Source organism: Eleginops maclovinus, chromosome 6, assembly GCF_036324505.1.
Source record: "Eleginops maclovinus isolate JMC-PN-2008 ecotype Puerto Natales chromosome 6, JC_Emac_rtc_rv5, whole genome shotgun sequence".
Classification (NCBI taxonomy): Eukaryota; Metazoa; Chordata; class Actinopteri; order Perciformes; family Eleginopidae; genus Eleginops; species Eleginops maclovinus.
The window spans coordinates 10,440,370-10,467,166 of record NC_086354.1 but is presented as its reverse complement, the minus strand read 5'-3'; the positions used below and the strand labels follow the sequence as shown (position 1 = coordinate 10,467,166).

General features: G+C 38.8%; 2 protein-coding genes across 3 annotated transcripts; one reads left to right on the top strand and one right to left on the bottom strand.

Annotated features, from left to right (window-relative positions):
• Positions 1 to 2,425: 2,425 nt before the first annotated feature.
• Positions 2,426 to 10,124, bottom strand: LOC134866007 (sodium- and chloride-dependent GABA transporter 2-like). The gene is given in 17 exon segments (XM_063885891.1): positions 2,426 to 2,533; positions 2,859 to 3,029; positions 3,194 to 3,294; positions 3,587 to 3,686; positions 3,794 to 3,931; positions 4,334 to 4,446; positions 5,027 to 5,151; positions 5,757 to 5,860; positions 7,655 to 7,759; positions 7,761 to 7,790; positions 7,880 to 8,012; positions 8,087 to 8,171; positions 8,467 to 8,607; positions 8,716 to 8,850; positions 9,009 to 9,220; positions 9,899 to 9,991; positions 10,117 to 10,124. Coding segments are annotated over 17 exon segments (1,902 nt in total).
• Positions 10,125 to 20,171: 10,047 nt separating this feature from the next.
• On the top strand, positions 20,172 to 26,729 carry trnau1apb (tRNA selenocysteine 1 associated protein 1b). Of its 2 annotated transcripts, none has more exons than XM_063885679.1 (9): positions 20,172 to 20,370; positions 20,920 to 21,017; positions 21,305 to 21,404; positions 22,225 to 22,277; positions 22,859 to 22,987; positions 23,391 to 23,507; positions 24,394 to 24,679; positions 25,311 to 25,353; positions 25,706 to 26,729. In XM_063885679.1, exons 1-9 carry the CDS (start codon positions 20,335 to 20,337, stop codon positions 25,840 to 25,842), a joined length of 999 nt encoding a protein of 332 aa, XP_063741749.1. In that variant the 5' UTR covers positions 20,172 to 20,334; the 3' UTR covers positions 25,843 to 26,729. The 2 variants fall into 2 exon arrangements, with proteins under 2 accessions (XP_063741749.1, XP_063741748.1); XM_063885678.1 differs by having other exon boundaries at positions 25,308 to 25,353.
• The last annotated feature ends 68 nt before the right edge of the window (positions 26,730 to 26,797 follow it).

Sequence of the window (26,797 nt, the reverse complement as noted above, 5' to 3'; positions counted from 1 at the left end):
TCAATATATTACAAATGTCTTCCACTTAGGCCTATTTCAACCAGGGGCCTGATATGGTTTTGATACAAGAGACAAGTGAGGAAAAAGAGAGGGTGGGTTAAGGAGGGTAAATGGTTGGTGTTTGACAGGAGGCCTCTCTAAATCCCACACTCATCCATCATAAGTGGCATTTGCGCACTCTGAAGGCCCTGATAATAGCCTTTTGCATTTTCACACTGCGCTTTGCCTTCTGGATTTGATCGGAGAGCGAGAGAAAGATGGGGGGGAAAGGTGTAGGATGGCAGGGGACACATATACTGCAGTTTCATTCATTCTTTCCTTTTTTCCCCCCAACTCCTCATCATCTAACCCTGGGTCTTTCAAGTCTGCTTCCCTTCTACATTTTGGGGGAAATCACTCTCTGAATTGGAAAAAGGACCCTGGGGCCACAAGCAAAGGGTCCATGTTTCGTTTTTTTTTTCTCAGGATAATTGACTCCGGTTGCCTGGTAATTCATCGCTTGCATATGCCAGCTAATTCATCAAGAGAAGAGAAGCTGCCGACCTCACAACCTTGCATGCCCCACTGCCCCCACACGCCCCAAACATGCACACACAATTCATGTCTTAACACCTCTCACATTTCAACCTCACATTGCTAAATCGCATATATTCATGCACACATACAAACACACACATCCTCCACAACCCCACCCCAACCCCTCTTGCTGCCCCAGAAGAGCCAGGAGCTTGGAATGAGAGAAGGGAGCAAGCCGGCAAGTTAGCGGATGGAAAAGCTGAGATGATAGATGGGGCGCATTGTGGCATTATGAATGAATTATACCTCCCAAATACCTTGAGCAGTGCAGACTGTCAGCCTGTATCTATACTAATCTGGGAAAAAATATAGCTGTTTCCACATTAAAGGGGGCTGGCAAAGAACGGGCCGCAAAATTAATTGAGCAATCAGGCCATTAGAAAGAAACATCATACAGAGCGCAGTTTCTGATGTAGCAACATTTATCACTGCTGAACACAAATCTGCTTCCATTCCTGTATGTTTTTTTTTTTCTTACTTTCTCTCTGGTAATGTGGCCCACATCTTCAAACAGATTAGGATTATTGTGACAAGACAAAGGTATCTTTTGTCTTTTTCCGTAACCGTGTCAGTGCCTGCTGCATTTATCACGGTTGTCACACAGTCTTAAAGCTTTCAGCTTGCACACCTTGTCCCATTTTTCTCCCAGCAGTTGGTCCATGTCACATTTGCAAAGAAAAGTACGTTATTAGAAAGTGTCCCTTGATAATTTGTAGGCCTGACAGATACAAGTGCAATCTGTTTGAGTTTGTACTGTTTACTTCAGTTTTGTTTTTATCAGTTGGATCTAACAAAATGGGATTCAGTTTTTCAGTTGCTGTGACATTTTAGCCCAGAATTTAGTGGACGATGGTTTTATAGATGCTCAGTGATATTTAAAACTATGATGTCAATGTCAACAACCAGATAGAGTGGAGTGGAAAAAGAAGGAAATTCAATGTATAATAAATATAGAAGGCTCAACTTTGTGTATTTACCTTAAAATTAAGTGAAACATTTTTTTCACATAGCAGATTAAGATGTTAATTTTTTAAACTATAAAGCAATGTTTTCACTTTTATTCCCCATGATCAATACATATTTGTTTGTGAAATACGGGAAATTAAGTTGAGGTGCATCAGTTGTTTAAAAAAAGAATTATAATAATAATGATATAGTTTTTAGTATTGTATTACAGATCAGTGCCAGGTGACGGCGATATGCAGTCGATGCAGATATATATATATATATATTATAATTATTTTGTACATAGCAACATGAGCCCAATCTCCTGGGAACTGTAAATGATGCTGTGACATTATCCTTGTTGTATCATGCATTCTGTGCTACATCAAAATACTGCAAAGCGCAAGATCTGTGTTGGTTTTTCTAAAGTCTGCCTCTTTTACAGTGACAATAAAGACACCGGCAACATGTTTGGTTAGCATGCATCCTTATTCAAAATAAACCAATGGAAGAGAGATCTGTGATGATAATGTTCACAGTAAGACATAAGTTCTCCACACTACAGAGACTGGATGGGACAGTGGCTTTGTGGTTTAATATCTAACATCTATCCCCCTCTGCTGGACACTTGAGAACCGAGCCAGGCTGTCAGTTATGTTGTCACCGTGAACACCAAAGTAATACTGCTTTGCCAATATAGAAGCAAAAAAAGGATGTCAATGTTTAAACTAGCAAACACATATAAATAAGAACAAAGATACATTTAGCCAGAACATTTGACTAATTATTTCAAAAATTGAGTTCGAGATTTCCTTGATTTAGTTTTTAGCTGTTTATTCTGAGAACATCACATCTCTGATCTCTCTGCAGGTGGCTCACCTTCAGCACAACCATGTTCTGGTTTTTAAGTCAAAGCATGAAGCTCTGTTTCAGGAGGAGTGGTTTCTGGGTAAAGAGTGTTCTTTGGTGAAGAATGCAGATCGAACGCTGGAGTGCATAACATTTTGAGTCTCTATAAAAAGAATAAACATGCAAAATTGTTGCATTGGTAAAATATATCAAAGTCTGAGTGGACTTTGTAATGGTTCAAATTATGTCAGTCCCTTCACATAGAACATATGTAACTACAATGTATCTACACAGTATAGAAATAAACAAAAATGAAAATAAAGTTTTGTTTAATGGAAGGTTTTGGATATAGATATACTGTACATACCACAGTAGTAGCTTTGAGATTTATCTTTATTTTATCTATATATTCAGCAAATTGTTACACTTATTAAACTTAAATAATAAAATGCCAATTTCCTTTATTAAAGCTCGGTGGACACACTTACCTGTCTCAGTGTTCCCGGGGTTACAGCCATACGATAGATAATCCACAGAGGAGTCAGGAGAACTGAAGATAAAGCAAAAACTATCCCAATGGCAGAAGCCCACCCGGGGTACTCGTAGGTGTTGTTGTATTTCAGCGGGGCAAAGTTTACCAGAGAGAATATCAGTGTTCCCTATCAGAAAACAAGTGAAATGAAGGGAACATCAGCTTACATTTTCACCAACAAATATAAAAAATATATTAATCTTATTGTACTTTTTTTCAGGTGAATGTCTTGAATGTGTCCCCTGAGCTTCAGGACTAACAGACACAACAATGCTCCATACATTTACTTACAACACAGAAACATGGTGTGATGAACTTCCAACAATATTTCATAAATGACGAAGGGTAGTAACCAATCATTTCCTTTATATTGTCATAATAACGATCAGCACCTAGTAGATACCAGTCATAGAAACAACATCAACAATTAAAGAATACGAGCAAACACTGGGTATTCAATCAAAATTCTGACCATATTACACATTGCACCTTTAAGGATACTGTTGAAAACAACCTCTATTATATCACTGTTATTTATTATAGCATAGTTTAAAGGGGTACTGCTACTTTAAAGGTACATACAGTGTTAGAGTAGGCTTGTTTAAAATCCCATACTTTAAAATTCACATTAATATCTCAACTGTTCTTCTGACTTTCCTTGCTTAAAATGATATTGTTGCTTACCATATATCCATCCCACACAGATGCACTCCAAAATGGCAACAATCATGATTGGTATTCCAGAGCAAGCATAATCAAACAGCAGGAATACATAAAGTCCTCCCTACATCACATCACAGAGGAGAATGTTTAATGCAAAACATATTTGGCACAGAAACATTTACCGACGCAGTCTTTTAATCTTATTGTCACAGGTTAAAGACCTCTCACCTCAGTCACCATCAAAAGGCCAAAAACAAAGGAAACAGCAGAGATGATCAGCAGAAGTAGTTTACGTCGATGACCAGTGAGAAAGAAGGATGGAAACAAGTCTGATATGGATGTCATCAGGCCTTCCAGATAAACAAACTGTGGGTAAGGATAAATGTCACATTTACATTTTCTACTCTGATACTCAATCATACAATTAAGTCCGGTTTAATTTATGAGACCTTTAGAGTTTGTTATTTTTGTATTACCCTCAACCAAGAACAAACTGAACATCCTGTCTAAGCGCTTATGCAAATTAAGCCTTTTTTAATGTCTTTTTTATATTTGGTTTCTTATTATCTCTCATGTAATGAGTTAAATTGTTAAAAGAAACTCACACAACAAAAGCATTGACAATTTGTTATAGACCATTTATCTGCTTTGAAGGGATAAAACCTTTACAGGAAAAGCACATGGAGACGTAGATTGGCGTTATTTTAATGTTCGATTTTTTAAAATTCTGATGCATATTTTAAATGCAGATGAATGGTCACACTTTACCTCACTGTCCAGTCCAAGGAAGAGTAGCATAATAAAGAAGAAGGTAGCCCAGAGTTGAGGTAAAGGCATCATGGATACTGCACGAGGGTAGGCAATGAATGCCAGGCCAGGACCTGCAAGTAGAGAGCAAATTAGGTTAACAATTATCACACTTATAATCTATATATAACGACTGATTTAAAGGCAAACATTAGAACTGCATCAGCTAGTGTCCTGTGATGATGAGTTGTTAAACTTTAATTGTAAATTCTAGGCACATGTTTACCAGATCCTGCTGGTATTTAGTTGGTTGCAATCTACAACCTCACCACTAGAGTACACTAAATCCTACACACTGATCATTTAAAAAGGTGATACTATTTCATTGTTGTTGTACCGCTTGTTTCTGGTTTCTGGTTTAAACCCTTTTCTCCAGCTTGAAATGAGATTTGTATTCATTGTATTTTGGATCAGGTTTTAGGAATAAAAACATTTTAGTTTGTAAATAGTCCTCTTAACAACTGTATAGATACAAAGATCCTAATGTGTCCTTGCAAATCTTAATTTCATGGACTGAGCAAGCAAACAGCTATGTGAGGACCCACATGATATCTTGGGACCAAAATCTAATTGCTGTTTTAACAGTTCAAGTTGGGGGGGGGAGAAACACAGCAAAGATAATACAAAGCTGTTTGTCTGCAAACCATCTCATACCTGATTCTGCTACTGTTGAGATGTCAACACCCAATTCATGCGACATGAAGCCCAGAACAGAGAATACTGCAAAGCCAGCAACAAAGCTGGTTAAACTGTTAAGTGTGCACAAGGCTAAGGTGTCTCTGAAAAAAAAAACATAATTGTAATACGTTTGGAGGTTAAATAATTAAAACAAAGGTTAATGTAATCAAATATAAAGCTGTTGCTCCTGTAGCTCTATACTTATATGCTAAATATAACTAAAACTGTTTGGTAAACTGACATGAAAGAGTTTAAAGGTATTTTATGTTTAATCACTATAGGTATCACTATTCAGCAGAGGGAAGACACCCTTACTCAACAGGCTGCAAGCAGGAGGCTGCTGACTGGATGGGAAATTACTGTCAGCTTTAGTTTTGTTATGACTGAAGTGAGTCTGGATGAGTTCAGTCACTCCCCGTTTCTTTAAACGAAACCATCCCACCCATTTGGACTGGGTCAACATAAAGTAACCTACGGGCTCTCTAAAAATGGATTTAGTAAGTCGTCTGCCTTAAAACGTCAGTTAATTGAACCTGATTCTCCAGCAGCTAAACTTGCATAGACTCAATAGCTTCTGATAGGTCAATTATTAGGTCTGATTAGTCAGAGATCATTTCAGGCCTGCCAACCTCAGCATGTATAGATTTTGATATCCAATTCCTTATCTGATATTGTACAGAAATAGAATAATATTTTATTTACTTACTTGTAGCAGTTGTTGTTGTATTTGTTGTAGCTTCCCAATGCTTGCAAACATCCAAAACAGACACCATAGGAGTATAATATCTGGCTCCCAGCATCCATCCAAACCTTAAAACAGTCAAGGAACTGTTATTGTTGAATATCTTAAAATATTACGGGCAGGACATGTGAAACCAGAACGGAACTCTCCAGATGTACAACAAACAGAACAGAATTCTCCCATGGATGAAAATCAAGGATCCTACAAACACCAAAAGAAAATCGGAACCTAAATACATGCAGGAGTCAGCCGAGCTTCAGACTGGTCAGGTGGGCCAAAGCTGGAGCCAGAGCCGGGTCACAGGTAAGTAGTTTATGAGCCAGGGCGTTGTGTTGGCTTCCTGGCTTGTAAATTCAGAGCCGCCCGTCTATGTTCTGTATTTTGTGCTCTATTCTACTTCCCATACCAGCAAGCCAGAGAGTAGCATAAATCATAAAGCACATCTTCAAAGTTACTGTCTGCTGGGTCCATGGTGTGATCTGGTCCTTCTGTCACGAACAAGCAGGTTGTGCAGGATCGACAAAGGTTTAACAGAAACACACCTTTATTCAAGGTTTGAACACGGACAGATTGTGACACATTCACTGTCCAACAAGGCGCCAAGTCTCTTTGCCAAAGGCTTGATATAAACCAATGCCAATGGCAGAAATTGTTTAGGGATATGCTGGAGTTCAGCTGAGGAAAACGTTTGCCCTCCAGATATTGATATTACAAGGGAAGTCACACTCTGACCTTAGTGTTCCGTTGACCTAAGGGGCAGGTACAGATTTGCATAGTTAAATAAAAAAGAAACGTTTAAAAATATTTGTACAAGCATGAACAGAATAAAATTGGTCCCTGTAATGGAAAGTTCTGGAGCTAAGGCTCGAACCACAATGAGAACACGGGAGAGCTCGAACTTAAAGTCAGACACTGAAATATTTATTGAAAGTTGCGGCCGGAGAATTGACAAAAACGTTTGCTGCAGCCATGAAGTGACACAGCTCCTGCCTAATATATTCTGACCCAGTCCCATGTATTGAGATAGTTCTAAGAGAATAATCAACATTCTGCATGACAAGACACAACAAACAAATCACTATAACACCAATATCAGGCAGGAATAAGGAGACAAAACTACTTTCTCCAAGGTCGAGGGGAGTAGAATATGATAAACTGGGTAAAAGGTATGGGTCTAGAAAAATACCAGAGTAAAATGAAGGCACATCGTTTTTCCAAGGAATAAGAACCTCCCAAATAGAGAATTTTCATTTTCAGGATTGAGATATGGCAAATTAAGGAGAGTGGTGGTTTGTTCCATCTTTCCAGGTATTTCTTGATGTTTTGTAGTAATTGTTTTTGGTTAATACATTGATTCCAAGGTATTTTATGGATTAAGTTGTGTGGTTTTAGGGCAGATTCCCAACATCGTTATCCCTGTTAAAATGATAAATGCAGAATTTCGTATTAGACCAATTGATGGAGTAGCTAGAAAACATTGCCAGAGCTGGTTATCAGATAGATTGCTGACCCATGTACATGGTTTTCCTATGTAAAGCAAAACGTCAAAAGCGTAAATAATTATTTTATGATGTATTACATCCTTTGATGTGGTTAGTGTCCTGCATTTGCAAAGACTTGCATATTTGTTTGACGGCTTTCCCTTTCTGATCAATTGAGAAGCAAATTGCTGTCTCTGATTGAAAGATAAGACTGGAAATGTTCCCTGTAGGCTTTGGCTACAGTGGTAACTTTTGCTCACATGATCAATCAATATTTGGTTTTGGTCTGAGTTAAAGTCCATCAATTTGAGTTTTTAGCCAAGTAGTGTTCTGTGCAGTGTTTCAGTTATAGATCAGTCATCATTCACATATTAACCTCACCTGAGGATCAGTGAGACGGGTCAGATCAGGATAAAGGTAATATCGAATTCCATCTACAGCTCCTGGCAATGTCAGCCCACGGATCAGCAACACAATTAACATCCCAAACGGGGAAAGTGGCCGTTAGGTACACAACCTGTGACAGAAAATAAGCACATATTTCTAGGTTTGAATGAAAACCCAGTTCTGTTAGCACCCAATTAATAATAAGCTTATACATCTCACCTTTCCTGTCGTCTTGACTCCCTTCCAGATACAGAAGTAACAGATGATCCAGCTTAGCAGAAGACATCCAGCCAGGTCCCAGCGGATACTGCCCATCTCTTCAAGTCCTCCAGACAAACCCAAGACTCTCCTCCTGAGTGCAAGAAGAAAGTGATGTAGAGACATTTTAATGACTCTAAAAACAGCTTTGCTAATGTAAGTACTTACTGCCAGAATTCGTTCACTGATGATGTTGCATTTTCTTTGAGGTGGTGATATATTGAATCATTCTGTCCACAATCAATGCAGTTTTCTTGAAGCAAGAGAGTAAAAAGAAACAAATTATGTTTGATTTTTTTTTAATTTGAGACATTGATATTAAAAGTTCTCTGTACAGATTTCAGAAGTCAGTGATTGAGTGATTGCCTCCACAAACGGTGCTAACAAGATGATCAGTGTAAACAACAGAAATGATGCTGACAAAGCTGCAGTGTTGACGTGATGGGAAAACTGATAGTAGGTGTGAAAATGATGCTGGTCAAAACGTATCACTGACTGTAATCAGTTATTTTATCTAAGTTCATAGTACAACATCGTCCGACGTGTACCTGTGTTCCAGGTGTTGTTGCAGCTGGCCCAGGGGAGTACATTGTGGAAGGAGGAAAACAGGTAGAAGAAGGTCCAAGCCAGGATGACAATGTAATACATCACACTGTATAGCAGTGCAAGTTGACTGCCGTAGCCTAAACCTTTGAAACAAACGGAACTACATTTTTACCTGAGATACGCATCTATAATGGTACAACTGACACATATTTCAAATACTTTGGCACTCTTTGGAACATGTAGCTAAGTACCTTCCAATATGGGACATATTTTCCTCCAACATGTGATCCCACCCTGACCAGTTAACTGCCCCAGAGATACCTCCAGAAAAAAGATGGGGATTCCACACGTGAACAGGAACACCACATAAGGGATCAGGAAAGCTCCTAAAGGAAATAATGATGCCAAGTAATACACTATAGTCACTATAGTCTAGTCTGACTATAGAAAAATACAAAGAATAAAGGTTAATGATTTAATATACATTTTCCAGCTTTTTAACTTACTCCTGTGAAATACAATAAGATGCTTTAAATGTTCTTACCGCCTCCATTTTTGAAGCACAGATATGGAAATCTCCAAACATTGCCCAGACCAATGACTTGTCCGGCAACTGATAAAATGAACTCCCTCTTGGTGGCCCACTGGCCTCTCTTTGCACTGTAAGATGGAGCATGATTTTGATTGTTTTCATCTTTCATCCTGACTTTATTCTTAAGAGTCTCTCGGTAACCTTCTGGCTCCATCCGGACACATCTGTAATGTAAGTGAAAAGATCAGAAACTTGTCTTTGTGTCATGAGCCGCATCAACACTGTCAGTTAGTGCTGCAGGGTCAACGTATATTGTATTGGCCATGTGTGTTCTGTTAAATCCACAGATACTTTCTGTGGTGACTACGATTTAGATTGTAGTTCCTTGTTTGCACACCTTATTTTAATGTGTAAAAGTTTGCATATTAAGCTTGGCAATGTAGGATCTCATCTTTCTTTATACCAGTAAGCTATTATATAATACTACTATTGCTGTTATTTGCGTCAAAATGCCTTAGCTCCTGCAATAAAATATCCAGTCCCTTGTCGCTCCTGTGCTGTGCGTTATTGGGTCAGCACTTGCATATAATTGCTAATATAAACATGACAAAATGTTTTGGGTTTTTTAAAACGTATGATTGGTCAAATAATAGCCATCCCTATCTTGAGCCTCAAGATGTCAAAAAACATTTCTTAAATTATGTAGCCTAGTTTAAAGTAACCTATAGCTGTGGATTACTTATGATTATTAGCAGTAGGCTATATACATATGTATTCATCTTAGTATATTCTACAGAAAGTATATAGCTTTAGCTTGAATTCCAGTACATACAAATGGTACCAGTTATTGTACCAGGTAAGCAGGAAATGTGTAACAATGACGCTGATGTCAGAATACTCACAGAACTAAATGAATGACAGCAAATATCCACTGGCTCTGGAACAGAAAGCTTTCAGGTGTCTTTTCAGGTGCCTGGACACATGCTTTCAGGTGTCTGGACACATGACATGTCTAAAGCCCAGGTTAAGATGAGGGTTGTAAATGGTAATGTAGAGAGCAGAATTGACACCTCCTCCTGAAGCAAGCACACATTTCACAAGTCTGGTTTACAATATTTACTCGGTCATCCTTTGTGTTGTGTTCAAAAGCTGTTTCCGTTCATGTTGTTCGCAGGTCAATTTCGACCCATGATTTAACTAACCAAAACACTCAAAAATAATGACCATCATCCAATATTGTTTTTACTACATCATAATTAACTTATTATACGTTCATAACTGTACAATCCTGATGTAATTTAATTGTATGGCCCCAAAACACATTATACCACATAATTTGTAAGTAAAACATGATTAAACTTAACATGACTCTCAAGCATTTGCCTTGAAAAACATCACTAGTTACTTTTAGAATATCAGCATTTTATCAACCAATATTAACATTTGATCAATGAATCAAATACTGTAGGATTCATTACTATCAAGCAGTATGTGAAGTATTATACTTAGACTTCTTCTTGCACTATTTGTATTTTATTTTTTATTTTGTCTTGCCCTCATGACAAAATTTTGAGTATAACCCCAAATTGTCCAGGGGCAGCACTGTGAGGCGGTGTCCTCAAACCACCTGACCGTCTTTCAACACGGATACACCTTGGTAAGCACGCTCTGTAGGTGTGAAACTTTATGATGAATTATGATCATTCATACACCAAAGGAGTTTGTGATTAAATTGTTTACTGCATAATATTGTCTTTCCTTTGTTTGACACTTTAATAAATGAAGTGTACAATCATTTTGAGTAACACTTTGGGGAAAAAAACATCATGGGTACAGTATAAACCTGGGTTATTTATTACATAGAAGTCGATGGAAAAGTTACGATGGAGTTTCAATCAAGAGTCAACTATTTACACAACCAAGACCGTGTGGTTTTAAATGTACAATTCAAGTAAAAATATCCACCACAAATAGTTAGTGGCTTGCAAAAGTGTTCACCCCCCTTGGCATTTTTCAAGTGTTGTTGCCTCACAACCTGAAAGTAAAATGGATTGCTTGAGGGTTTGCATCATTTCATTTACAGCACATGCCTAAAACTTTGAAGATGTGTTTTTGCAAACAACAAAAGGACAAAATAACAGAAAACTTCAGCGTGCATAACTATTCACCCCCCTAATTTCAGCACTTTGTAGAGCCACCTTTTGTGGAAATTACAGCTGCAAGTCATTTTTGATAAGTCTCTATGAGCTTGCCACATGTTGCCACTGGGATTTTTGTCCATTCCTCCAGGCAAAACTTCTCCAGCTCATTGATGTTGGATGGTTTCTGCTTGTGAACAGCAGTCTTCAAGTCAAACCAGAGATTCTCAATTGGATTGAGGTCTGGGCTTTGACTAGGCCATTCCAACACATTTAAATGCCTCCGGTTAAACCATTCGAGTGTTGCTTTAGCAGTATGCTTCGGGTCATTGTCCTGCTGGAAGGTGAACCTCCGTCCCAGTCTCACACCACAGGCAGACTGAAACAGGTTTTGCTCTAGAATATCCCTGTATTTAGCACCATCCCTCGACTCGGACAAGTTTCCCGGTCCCTGCTGCTGAAAAACATCTTGGGGTGATGGGATGTGTTGGGTTTCCGCCAGACATAGCGTTTCCCTTGGTGGCCGAAAAGTTCAATTTTATTCTCATCTGGCCAGAGCACCTTCCGCCATACATTTAGGGAGTCGGCCACGTGCCTTTTGGCAAACTCAAAATGTGACTTCTTATTTTTAACACTAAGTAATGGTTTTCTGGCCACTGTGCCACTGTATGGCTTATTGTGGTCCTATGCACACTCCAGTCTCTGCTGTGGAGCTCTGCGCTCCTTCAGGGTTACCTTTGGTCTCTCTGTTGCCTCTCTGATTAATGCCCTCCTTGCCCGGTCTGTGAGTTTTGGTCGGCGGCCCTTTCTTGGCAGGTTTGTTGTGGATTGTGAAGATTATGGATTTGATGGTGCTCCGGGAGATCATCAAAGATATGGATATGTTTTTATAACCCAACCCTGACTTGTATTCCTCAATAACTTTGTCCCTGACTTGTTTGGAGAGCTCCTTGGTCTTCATGGTGTGATGCCTCTCGCTTAGTGGTGTTGCAGCCTATGGGGCCTTTCAGAAAAGGTGTGTTTATACTGACAGATCATGTGACACTTAGATTGCACACTGGTGGACGTCATTTCTAATTATGTGGCTTCTGAAGGTAATTGGTTGCAGAACTTTTTAGGGGCTTCATAGCAAAAGGGGTGAATACATATGCACATGCCAATGTTCAGTTTTTTATTTTAAAAACTTTTTTAAATATTTTTTTTTTTCTCATTTCACTTCACCAACTTAGACTATTTTGTGCAGATCCATTACATACAATTCAGATTAAAAAACATTTAAATTACAGGTTGTAATGTAACAAAATACATAAAAAGCAAAGGGGAGTGAATACTTTTGCAAGGCACTGTATGTTCATAAAATAATGATAAGGTGTTTTCACAATTTTTTACATGGCTGTCCACAAAGTTCCTTTATTTTAAAGTCAAGAGTTGGACCTTTTAAAACAAGAACATTCTGACACAAAGGAGGTAAAGATCTCCTGCATTGAGTTTGTAACTGGCTGTAGACTCTTCTTTGGTGATGCATTTATCAGGTAATAAGGGATTAAATACCCAATCAGTTTCTGTGAGGATGGAGACACAAAGCAATTGTTACCACACAATTTATTTACTACATGTACTGCAATGGCCTTTTCAGCTTCAGCGTATTTAATAATCATAATACAATTATATAACACTGATCCCTGGGTAGGAAAAAGTCTGTCTGGTTTCCATTCACTAGTTCTTTACTTAAGCATCAATTAATATCAACCCAATACTGTAAGACATAACATGGGCATCTAATATCAAATATATAAGATTTGATCATCCTGTGTTGATCTTGCTGATTGTCGTGGGCAATCCTACGACAACGGCAGTAACATGCAGGGGAAGAAACAGGGGGTCCAGAGCAGAATCCTGGAGCTTAACAACAAAGCACTCTGTGAAAAACACGTGACGGATTTTACCATTAAATCACTCAGTGCAACAAGATGGGAGGATAGGGTGGAGTCCGTGAAAGCTGTCCGATACCAGCTGCCTGAAATTTTAGATGCCCTAACCGCTCTGAGGGAGTATGCTGAGGGGAAGCAGGACTCTGAATGTGCCTCCAATGCCAACAGCATTCACAAAGAGATGAAGAAATGGCCTTTTCTGGTGAGTACAGTTGTATGGTACAATGTCCTATTTCACATAAACAAAGTCAGCAAGCTATTGTAGAGCCCCAAGGTGTCAGTGGAGGTCATGAGGAGAGAGGTCCTTGCAGTGATAGGATTTCTGAAAGATTATCGAGAGGATGGATTCAACTCTGCTAAAACAGATGCCAGGGAGATAGCAGAGAAGATTGATTTGGAGATGGCCTGGCCAGAGATGCGCCAGAGAAAGAAGAAAAGGCAGTTTGAGTATGAGGGGAGAGAGGAGACAGTGTGTACTGCAGAAGAGCATTTCAGAAGAGAGTTTTTCCTGCATATGGTGGACACAACCCCGGTCACAGTCAGGGAGAGATTTTCACACATGGAGGGTGTTTTTGAGCTATACGGCTTTGAGCCCTGGCTGAACAAGGTATTTGATTTGACAAAGTACATTCCTGTTGTATAAGGATCCTTGCCAAATGAAACACAGTGTAGTGAGTGTTTTTGTTCTAATGCTGTGTTTGTCTGTTTTTCAGGTTGGGTTCCATACAGCTGCTCACCACTTTTCTATGATATGAAGACTTTTGAGAAGACGACAACAGTAGGACTTTACAAATGCTTTCTGTCTCACTCACACACTCCTTTACACACACACACACACACACACACACACACACACACACACACACACACACACACACACACACACACACACACACACACACACACACACAGCTTACTCATTCACTCACTCACATTCTCTCTCTCTCTCTCACTCTCTCTCACACACACACACACACACACACACACACACACACACACACACACACACACACACACACACACACACACACTGTTTTGCCACTCACTCACTCACTCACTCACATGAAATGGTGAAGGCAACATGGAAAATGGACATTTGAAGATGACTTAACTACCTGCAAACCTAAACTCTCTCTCTCTCTCCCATTGTTTTTCCTGTTACTCACTCACTCACCCACCCATTCACTCACACACTCAACCACTGCTTTGCCTGTCTCTCTGAATAATAAACATATAATTTTGGCAATTGCTGGAGCAATCTGAAACTGATTTTACTGTGGAGAGTTAAGACCATTGTTAGTGACAGTGCACTATTGGTTTATTGCGATTCTTTAATCTCAATTTAAAGCAAGGGTATTGGAATGGTTATTTGGTTGATGTGTGTGTTTCAAGAATGAGGGCCCCATGTCTATATTTTGCCTAGGGCCCCAAAATGGCTAGATCCGCCCCTGCATATCAAACGCTATGAAAATAGCCGCTGTGAGATACGAACCCAGTCCTGCTTTCAAAAGGTATTAATCCACTGCCTTACCGCTAATGGCCTGAGCTACTGTTCAGACGTTGAAAGAACCAGGTGAATATTTGTTATTGACTATTTGCTTGTAGCTGTTCCCAACAATTGGGAAAAACAGTAACAATGACATTGAAATTGATCACTGGATGAAGTCAATTAGCAAATTGTGGCAAAGAATATAGGCTACTGTATATATATATACTCGCCATGAACTGGCTATACGGGCATATGACTGTGACTGTGTTAGAGATGGACGAGTCCTGATTCATCCAGATCATTAACCCGGGTCCTAATAATGACCCGGTAGTCACGAGTCTCCCCTCTCCATTATCCCGAATCCTTTTAGTCCTACACCTGGTGACCTACAAATTAAAACTATAAATTGCGTCATTCACTATACGCTCTCTATAACATGTAAAACCACATTACAACATATCCCCGTCCATCTGCCTAGCCTTTAGCAAGTAGGCCTAGCTACCAGAACAGACGGTCCATAGTTTATCATAGATAAGGACTTGGATCCGCTTGCCACCACAAGTCATCGTTTGGCTCGGGGGAATCGGATCAGACACACTTCCTGCAGACTCGTCAGACTCTAGCCATAGCCGTAGCAGATAACAAAGCTTTTCCTTTTAGCCACACTGAATTTAACTAGAAGTATTTCAACCAGAACAGTCGAAAACAAACTCAGCGGGAGTGTTTACGTGTCCATCGTATTCGACCCTGTTACACACTCGTAGGCAGTGGCGGCTGGCCAATAGAGGGCGCTAGGGCGCCACCCCACCACTCACCTCTCACCACATTTCCTTGAATAAGACATTAAAAAAAATGAAATAATAAAATAAAATATTTCAAAATGTATATATATATATTTTTTAGATGTGCAAGATAAATATTTCATAGTTAATGATGAGTAAAGTTGTTTCGTTCGTTGACATTGTCTGATTGGTGACGTATTTCCGCCCTGGGGCGCAGGAATCTTTGCCCATAGACTCTCGTTAAAAGTTGTACATGCGCAGTAGCTCCTCTTCAATACAAGAGATAGGACGATGTTGGGGCGCACCTCTCCTGCGCCCCGAGCTGAATGCAGCTGGATTTGGCGGTGGGGCTGACGTCACAGCCTTCTGTCATAAAGTATGTGTATTGTCCATGTTATATATGATATATATTATTTAAATATATAGATATAGAGATATATCTAGAGATAGATAGAGAGATAGATATAGAGATAGATAGATAGATATTTATTATATATGTAATATAGCACATCTGTATATTTGTTCATACTACATCTGTTTATACTATGCCAATTATTCCCACCTCTTTATACTGCCCTTATCTTTATATAATCACTCTTAACTGCATATACTGTACATACTACTCTATATATCGCACTTGTTTCTCTTTGCACTTCTATCTATCTATCTATAATGTTGTTTTTGTTGTTTTCATTTATGTAAATACACTCGTTTGATACCTTAGTACATGTATGCATGCTTTTTAAATTTTTGTTATACATTTTGGAGTTATAGCCCCCCCTGGAGACAACTCCACCAGCCGCCACTGCTCGTAGGCTAACATAAACGGGGTCAGTTTAAACGTAATTCTGTCTTTCTGTTTACTGCATCATTTATGAGAATACATTTCATAACAAGATAACATATTCGATATTCGAGGGGGGGGGGGGTCAATAACATATCCGTATTTATTTATTTCTCAAAGTTATGTTTGTGTGCGCACGCCACTCAGGAGCCTCAAATAAGCGTCTGTCCATTTTCGCAAATTAATTCTTCATATATGATACATATTTCGATTTATGGTATTATTTCACATGTTTCCCTCCATTCTTCCTTCTGCCAACAGTGTCGCAGTTTCTCATCTCTCCCGTTTTTGTGTACGCATGGGTCGGAGTGTCCGTGGAGGAGCGCACATTTCCCCTCAAGTTTGTTTTTTTTATAAATCGCAAAGATTGCTTAAATTGCCGTACGCCATCATTTGGGCGTACACCACGTTTATAAATGAGGCCCCTGGACAAGAAAGCCTTCAGTTATGTCGGCTCAAAATGTTTTGAGGCTAGGGGTAGGCCTACGAATTGTCAAAAAATCAGCTCCTATCGTCTATTCCTATCTACTATTCCTTGACATTTGCGTGAAACGTCACGGGGTTAAGGAGTAGTGGATAGGAGAATTCAAAAGGACTTAGGAAAAGAGACTGCGGTGCTTTGAGAATCCGACTGCATTTATAGTCCACGTGTTTATGATGCACCAGCGGACGTTATTAATTATTTATCACTGTGCTCTCTGATGGTGTTGTTTTGTGCTTTATGAACGAGGACAACAGTGAGAGATATATTCTTCAGGGCCAAGGTTGGAATTGAAATAAAAAAGGAAAGGGAAATTTACTTATTTTTGTCCCCCTCACACTCCGGTCCACACATATTAATCCACACGAATCCCAATACGTACGATTATATGAACATATTTTAAAATAAATACAAATGTGTTTATTATAAACTAGTTATGCCTTAACCTGAACTTTTGTGAATAGACGAATCAGAGGCTATTGTTGGGGATGCATACAAATATTCTTTTATTTTCATGCAGGCCAGCCAGTGACCCCAGGTGTAGAAAGTATACTGGGCCCATCTGGCTTGTTTCTGACAGAAACTGTTTTGAGGAATGGCACAACTAACCTTCTTGACTATATGACTTTTTTTGTAAATATTGTAGATACATATTGATTTTGGTGCTTTGAAATGTTTTCGTTTTTCCCCAAGGTCACCAAGACTTAAAATAACTATTTTCTGATGCGTAGACTACTTTTCACTTTGGGATTTGAATACATTTCTGAGTGATAACATTTTCGTCTGGCTTTTTCTTTTGTAATAATGGTGTCATTACTATTTCTACATCCATGTGACATCCCTGTAGCCAACATATGCTGATACTGCTGCCACGAGTGGACACAGCGGTTGCCCGACCAATTCTGAAGATCTCATCTGCAGTCCGAGGTTTTAATCAGTTCAGACATTCCGTGCAGAGGATGTTGGAGATGATGTGGCTCGAATGCATTAAAGGGAACGTTTGAATGCCTTAAATGACTATTTTTTGTGAAATGTTTGGAATTGAAACAAACCCATGACAAAGTTTGGTTCAAACATTGATTCATGACAGTTATTTAAAAACAAATGCTAAGAAATTAAGTGTAATTCAGTAAATTCTCCTCACATGATAACTATCTCAACTTTTAGCTAACGCTCTAGCAAGAGCTCTGTACTGCTGACAAAGATGCACTGTAGGCCTATCTCTCTCCTCCAAATTCCACTTTTGCCGAAGTGCAAAGTGTTACAGTTTTAATTTGTTAACATTTTATCGAGTTTTTACGGTTTTATCTGAATTATATTTTTGCCGTTCAGCAGCAGGTCTCTCTCTACACAGTCACCATTGCCACTTTCCAACCAAAGCAGTTCCAGGGCCAGTTCAAAGCTAGTTCCCAATCAAGCACTGCTTCTTCCTGTTTCAACCGCAGCGGGCTGGCTGGCCGGCTCTTGGCTCAGAAAACCAGTTGCTATAGTGTGGTGGCGGTCATTCAGGCATCAACAAGGGCTGACCTTTTTGTTATTATGTTGCAACTTATTTTTGTATACCTTCTTATTTGTTTTTTCTTTTAACAATATTGTCCCTACTTTTTTTGTATAAACCTTCTTTTTTTAATAAGAATATTGTTCATACTGGTTTGTATTTGTTGGATTTACACAAAATACACAGAAGTCAGATGTCTGATCGAGTGATTTTACTAAACAGATAGACATTACACATATAAACAATAGAACAAGTTGAGCTGCAGAAACATTACTGGTCCCCCGATTTCAGTGCAGAATTAATGTGAGCTCTTTTACATTCAAACAATATTGTTCATAGTTGTTTTTTTATTCCTTTTTAGATAGATAAATAGTCAACTCACATATTTAATTACTGAATAACAGGGTTTATATTTAGTTTAATACTTGCCTTGTCTAGACAATTGTATCATTTAAAGCTGAATTAGAAATGACTCTTGTATGCCTCTAATGCATTGTACAATAGTATTTAATTAAACTAAATTAAACCACTGAATTTCCCCACAGGGATTAATAAAGATACATCTTATCTTGTCTTATCTTATCTTATCTTGTCTTATCTAACTTGAACACGCCTTAACTATATATCAATCATGTCTGCATGTGCTGACTAACTGTCTAAGTCTTAGACTCAAATGGCTACTTATTTCTTTTAAAGCACAAACAGTATACGTACCCATGACAGCTTTAAATGTATACAGTCTGAAGATGCATCTATACAAAAGTGTTATAGTTGCTTATTGTTTGAAAAAAAGAGTCTAAAAAAAAACATACGTGAGCCCAGTGGCATAGATAAAAAAAAGGGGATTCACGTCTCATGCTCCTTTTCGAAGAGCAAAGTTTTCAAAATGAAAATATTTCACTTAATTGTCATTGGTTATGGTATTTTTAATAATTTGATTGATTGATACATTTTTCATATTAGTGTTTAGAGTTGTGCCCCTTACCAAGACCACAACGTTTTATTAGATCTAGTATCTTAATTTTGCTCTCAAAGTGCCCCAGATGCATGCAATTCACTTTAAAATGTTAAACTAATTCTGCCAGGGGGAGCATGTCCCCAGACCCCCCTAGAGGTGAAGTTCATCCTACTCCTAAGACATGTCAAAATGACTAAGGCCAGGTAACATCGAGCTGATTAACATGAAACACTATGGGGATGTACTACATGGGGATGTGTAACTCACCCCCACCTTAAAAAAAGAGGCCCCAAAAATGCTTTAGTGCTTGCATTACCACGCACACTCACTCCACCTCACCTCTGGGCTAAACCCACCCAAACTTGAAAATGTATCTATGCCCCTGCATGAATGTATGCAGTTAATCTGATTCACCTGTGTTGAAAAATCTGTGTAACGATTGGCTTAAAACTTCTGTGTTGTTAACCCTTGGTGAAGTGGGTTGAAGAAGTGCAAAAAAAACAACAACATTATAAATTACATTTTACAAAAAGGGCCCTTATTGAACACAGCCGCTCAATCTGGTAACTGTGTGTGTTAAAATAAATGTAGAAGTACAATATTTTCCTCTGAAATCTAGTGGAGTAGAAGTATAACATATCATTAAATGGAAATACTCACTTAAAGTATAAACTAGCACAAATTACTATAATAAAGGTACATTTAAGTGTAAAAAAAAAAAAGCAAAAGTAATTGTCGAGGGGTGGCTGTCGACCAGTGGAGAACCAGTTCTGAACTGTCAATATATGTCAAGGTGGACTCGAACTGGCACATCTACTGCAGGCATGCCATTGTAACCTTGAGCAATACACTTCATCCCATATTGAAAATTGTTGACAGTAATCATTTAAGGTAAGTGGCTGGCCTTGAGCACGTTACAGCGTGATATATCAATTACTTGTAACTTATACAGCGGTTTATTTGTATGATTATTAAGTACAACACTGAAGTAAATGCACTTAATTACTTGCCACCAAAGGTGGCGGTAATGCACCTCTGAGCTCGTTGTCAACCGCCAATACAAACTAAAGAACGAGCTGGAAGCGTAAACGGAACTACCGATGTGCTTAGCTTGTACGTGGGAACAACTCTTAACGTTGTACACTTTTCCCTTTTCTTGCGTCCCCATCCATCACCAACGAACCCTTCTACATTTTCACCTCCGTTAAAATTCCAAGATGTTTAACAGACAGACGAGCCTGTGGATGGGTGATGTATGTATCAATAAACACATATCTTTCAGTGTGGTTAGCTTAGCTACGCTTGCTGGTTGCTAGCTCGGATATCTTAATTTAGCCCCGAATTTGTATCCCCCCCTTTAGGTAAAACAATGGTTAAACCGATATATCTTATCATATACCTCTTTAGTAGCACTTTGACCGCCAACAGTAACAAACATTGTGTGAAATAAGCATCACCAAAACATGTTTAACCTCCACACAATCATCGCACACTAAACGCACCACCTTGAAACAAGCGTTAACGTTAGCTAACAAGTGACTTATTACGAGCTTGTAAGGCTTTATAGGATAGAACAGAGAGAGGTCAATAAAGTAAATAATGACACATGTCCCAATTCATTTTCCACATCATTGTTATTTGTGTAGTATCATCAGGCGTAAGTATAGACCCGGCTGGATTTGTTTTAATATACTTATTTCTTGCAGTCTTAACAAAGTAACGATATTTACATACGTCTGTACTATTATAAACATGTCTAAAAAGCTATCTAAGGATTCTCCACTTTACTTTCCTGTGTTTAGTTGGACCCATACATGGATGAGAACTTCATCAAGCAGGCATTTAGCGCTATGGGAGAATCACCATTTGGAGTAAAGATTATCACTCACAGGATAACGGGGTAAGATATACAGAGCACATCTTGCCATACACCTGTCCTTCTTTTCAAGCTTTGAGGACAACTTTTACAATATTAGATGTGCTGGTAGGTTTCCTCATCAGACATGTTGAGCAGAGGTTGATGGCTATGGCTTTAGTGTTAGCCCTCTTCCACAAAGCTACAGGTAGCCATTCAAGAGTCAAGGCTAACCTATAGCCTACCCTTTGGTTGAGGGCTAAATCAGGTTGTCTTATGTTTCTGCTTTAATAGAAATGTTTCTCTGTCTTTATCTCTGTCCTTGTGTACAGTGGTTCAGCCGGATACTGCTTTGTCGAGCTGGCAGACGAAGCAAGTGTCGACCGCTGTGTCCAAAGACTAAACGGAAAACTGGTTCCTGGATCAAACCCGGTCAGTTCCATGGTTTAATTTCAAAATACTTACCCTTATATCTTTCATGCAAACCCTAATGCAATATTGTTTCTCCACAAATATTCATATATAATTACAAATTTAATACTGCCTTCCTTTTTTTCCCAGTATTAGTCCGTGTTTTCAAGTAGTATTTTATCGTTGATTTGACTGTAGATAGTGGAGCTCAACTAGACTTGGTCCTCTGTTTACACTACATTTACTCCTTACATTTGACTGTTGATAAGTCAACATATGAGGCTGTAATTTGGCTCCATAACAGACCAGATTCTGTATATAAATACCACTATTTTGCCTTCCCTGTGCATTTTAAATGTAAGTGTTTACAAATCAGCAACATTGAATGCAAGTAACATATTTTATTAAATTATATTCTATATTAGCTGCATTAAAAGCAAGCCTCATTAAGGTTCTGGTGATATGAAAAATGTCCTGCTAGCATAGAAATGATCCAAAGTGGTGTGTAAAGTTGTGAGCTTTAGCTGCTTGCTACTGAATTGAAATGCTGTTGGCCCCTGTGAGCTGGCCAAGCTACTGGGCTCCCCTGTCCTACTGCTGAAGGTGGCTGAGAGGCTGCTTGTACATGAATGTACTTTGTTTGAAGCTGGTGAATAGAGTCTCTGGTAGGAACTAACTGAGGAATGGGCTAAAGGCTGGTCTGGGTGGTGGAGGTATGTAAACCCAAATAACAACAACCATATAACTCTGATCTCTATTTTCAGCAATTTCAGTGCTATACTACAAGTCTTTGGTGTTTCACGTTGGCTTAGTGTGTGTGTTCTCTCTCTCCCTTTTGCAGCCCCGGAAATTTAAGCTAAACTATGCCACCTACGGAAAAAGGCCAGAGGCAGGGTTAGTCATTTTTCACATTATTCACAAAATGTTGCATGTAACTGTAAGAGTTAAATTCAAAGAATGCTGAAAAAAGTATAACATGTGACTATTATTTAAGCCTTAGTTAACCTATTACCTATAACCTGAGATTGAAAAAATGTGTACAAAGTAAAACTAACATAACCCTTAATGAAAGCGTTGTTGAGATTAATTACCGTTACAGCTTTACTTTGTTTTTAACATTAGGCTATATATATATATAGAGCTTAGTCACAATCCTCTATCTGTTTGTAGGTCAATTAATTTCTGCTTGTTATTATCAATAAGAATACTTATTTGTGTTTTGATTGATGAATGATTTTAATCTCAATATCCGATGGCGGATGATAAATTATCTTTTCGAATTAACGCCAAAGCCTACTCTTAATAAACAGTTATATCTCAAATATAGGAAAGGCACTCATTACTTTTTTTCAGGCTTTCAGATAAACATAAAAGAAGTGACACTCCGAAAAAGGCACTGCCCATTTTAATGTTTCACAGTGCTATCCCTTCATAAAGAGTATGAATATCTAAGTCAACATTATTACTCCTCGCAGGCCGGAGTTCTCAGTGTTTGTGGGCGACTTGGCCTCCGAGGTGGACGACTTCCAACTGCACCAGGTTTTCAAGAAGTACCTTTCTTGCAAGGGAGCCAAAGTAGTTACTGATCAGTATGGATACTCCAGGTACGTCGGCTCATAGAGGTGGACCAGACAGCGTCAGATATGTTTAGTATTCAACTTGTCAATGGTTCATCATTGTAAGAAATATACAATAAAACAACAATGTTTCCTGGTTTCTGTGTTGTAATAATTGAAAAACCACCAGTACATCTTCATCTTTTTTCGAACAAAGGCTGAAGAAATGTTTCCGTGCCATCTTGCTAAAACTATTGTTTTCCCCATATAGGCTAAGCAAGAGCAACTCACAATTCAAGTGATGCTACCTCATGTTAAAAGTAAAACAACAAGTTTCAGTTCTACCATAATAATACCCATTTTATTCTGTTTTTCATAAGTGGCTATTAAATGCCAAGTATGGAGTATGTGTCGGAGTGGAGAGGAGGTTTAACGGTTGTTTCACCTGCAGAGGCTACGGCTTCGTCAAGTTTGGGGAGGAGGGCGAGCAGAAGAAAGCGATCGAGGAGTGCCAGGGTACGATGCTCGGGGGCAAACCACTCAGACTCAGCATTGCTGTGGCAAAGAGGTAAAAAATGCCAAAGATTATATAATGTAAATTGACAATGCTCCTTGGCGTGTTTATGGGTGTTGGGCTTATTGAGTCTTGTACTTTTATCTGTTTTCGAGGACAAATTTGCATGGGAATTCCCCCTTTTTCCCCCCCATGTTGCTATGTTGTTGGTTAAAATGACTTAAATAGAACCTTCAAGGTTTTTGGGGGTTGAACCGCTGAAGCAAATTAGCCTTTTATCTATTTATTATCATCGAAATTTAAAAACCTTTTTGTGCTTTAATATGCAAACCCCATTATACAGTCACATTCCATTATAATTGTGATGGAAACTTCTGGAGTAATGGAGACAAAACTCAGAGAGACACAGGAGAGCTGGAACTTTGATGGCAAACACTGAAGGTTTATTGAACTTAACGGCTGGAGGATTGACAAGAACTCTACTACAATAGGAGGTTTTAACCAGTTCAGAGTGGATGATCAACATTCCTCATCAGCGAGACTAAACAAATATGGACCCTGAATCTCACCTACGCTCCAGATAAGAAGGGCTTCTAGATGTCCCTGAACAATAACTATCTCAAGGTAGCTTGTGCTCGCTCATAGACTGGCATCAACAAAGCGCCCAAGCTGCCTCTCCGCAAGGGAGATTACAGCACCCCCAAAATTGAAGACGTATGCCATGGGAATAGACAGAGGAAGGAAAAAAATTATCAACTGTGTCAAAGTTTAACTACCTAAGCCAAAACTTCCCTAACAATAATGACCTTTTTAAATGTTTAACTTATTTGAGGCATGTTATTTTTTCTTAGTTAAACCTTCTGATCTGTGAAATAGTTGATGGATCCAAATCAATACAACATTTCTGTTAAATAATCACGTTGTATTTCTTGTGTTTCAGCCAAAAGATGAGCAACTACCATGGGGGCCAGGGACAAAATTTCCATAGCAACTACAACCAGTCCCAGTCCAGTTACTACGGCAGCCAAGGCAGCGGGGGTCAGGGGGGTTACTACCCTCAGTGGGGAGGCTACGACCAGTACAGCGGCTACAATAGTGGTTACAACAGCGGCTACAACAGTGGCTATAACTACGGGCCCTATGGATACCCCCCACCAGGCCACATGATGCCACCACCTCCCACAGGGTTCCCACCCGCGCCCACGGACATGTCAGGAGCTGTAGAGGTGAGGGGAACACGTTCACTCCCGTGTTTGAGATGCTTGGTTACTATGCAGTGAGTAGGTATGATTCATGACGTTACCCTGGGGAGCACAAAGCGTTTGAGTACGCTAAAGCAGGTAGCCCCCACCAATGAAGATAAAATCCAGCTAGCAGCACTTCCAAAACACCCTTTCGCCTTGTGGTCGATTAAGTTGTCACTGATACAGTCAGCTGATCTTTGTCTTATTTTTGACTTTCTTTGACTTTCCTCTGTCCAAATGCAATAATCTAGCCAGCAATAAAAATGTGTATTTTTGGGGTGAAATTCTGTATGGAATTATTTGAAAGCCAAATATTGTTATACAAACAAACCAATAATAACATGTTCACTTGTGAGCTTTTACAGAAATATTATTATTATTTTTGACATTTAGACTGAGCATTCCTTCCTGTTTCCATTCTGTGTGCTAAGCTTGCTAACTCGAGCATTACATCTTTGTCAAAAAACAAAACAGAAACAACCCAATCAGACTTTGTGCTAGGCTAAATACATATGAATTCTAAAAACAGATATTATTTTGTTGTATTTCAGAAATATATTAATTTGTTAACGTTTCAGAAATAATTTCCCAATATTTGATGTTTTTTCAGCAGAGCCACGAGGAGGGGGGGGAGATAGACGAGGATAATTCAGAAGGTAAGACTTGTTTTTGCCATGGAAAAGCTCTTTTTTCTTTCTTTGTTGTCATACAAGATAAACTAGGCTTGTTGATATATGCATTCTGGTGTTGCTTACTAAGATGCTTAGTGCATCTTAAATCCAACATTTCCATATTTACTTTAACTGGTTAAGCAGTTGATTTAAGTGTTTTCCTTAGGAGTAGTCACAGTAAGTCTCACAGATGCAACTTGTGAAATCTACAACTCCAGGGTTTTCTGGTGCCTATCCTATTTGCTGATGGTGTCAAGAATATTTGACTTTGAATTATTTGCATACTCTTGTGACCTTATAATTTGAATGTGTACACGTTTTTGCTTGGTGTTTACAGAGCCCATCCCAGAGTGTGACGTGGAGAAGTGGAACACAGATTTTATGCAACGCAGCGAGGAGCTCTATGACGCCATGATGAACTCTCACTGGGAACCCCTGGACTCTATTTCCTCCCAAATCCCTACCCTTTCCTGATAAATCAACTTATTCTAATCCCTCCCTAAATGTTTCAAATATTTCAGTTTTAAGATCTTTTACTTCCCATAATCTGCTATGATCACAATAATATTTGAAAAGGCCAACTTCAGTTCACTGTCTGTCAGTCACACTGGTTACCTAAGCCTGCCTGAAGGCTGCAAGTACATGCACATGCACTCAAGAACTACACACAAATATTCTCTTGATTTTAATGTTTACCATGTTGGTAATTTTCAGAAAGGTGTTCAATAGTCAATGACATAATTGTAGTAAATACTATTGTTACGAACACTTCAGTAAACCACAGTGTTGGTTTATTGGCTGTAGCATTTGGAACTGAATTGAAATGGTGACACCAGCAATTGCTCCTTCAATTTGTTCATTGGATAGGGCCTTGACTTTTTTAAAAGAGATTATTTTCCACAAGAAAAATTCAAGCTATGCCTTAATTTTCATTTGCCATGTACTTCCTCTTTGTCTATGATGGTCATTAAAAATGATTTTGTGTAAACAGGATATCAGTTTTTTCTGGTCTTGTTCATTTTTAAATGAAGGACTTTGCTCCCCCTTTTTTCCAATTTGTTCTTTGTAGGTGAAGTAAAAGACTTCCAAGTTTTGGCTGACGATGACATTGAGTCACTCAATCACACATGTAATTTATCACTGTTTTCCAGACAATAAACTCAATGTCTTCCTGTATAATAGTTGAAGGGTGCAACCTCGGAATACTTTTGAGTGCTGTAAAACTCTTAACGCTTTGAGGTTGACCGCTGAACTGATCAGATGTCAAGGCAGCGTTCATTTCTGCTGTTTGATAGCTGATGTTTTGTATATATTTTCTTTGTGGAGATGTTTTATCAATAAAACTGAGGAGGAATAAAGTATTCTGTCTTTACAGAGAAGTGTTTTTCCTGCTGTTGATACGTACTGTAACGTTAATATTTCTGAGGAT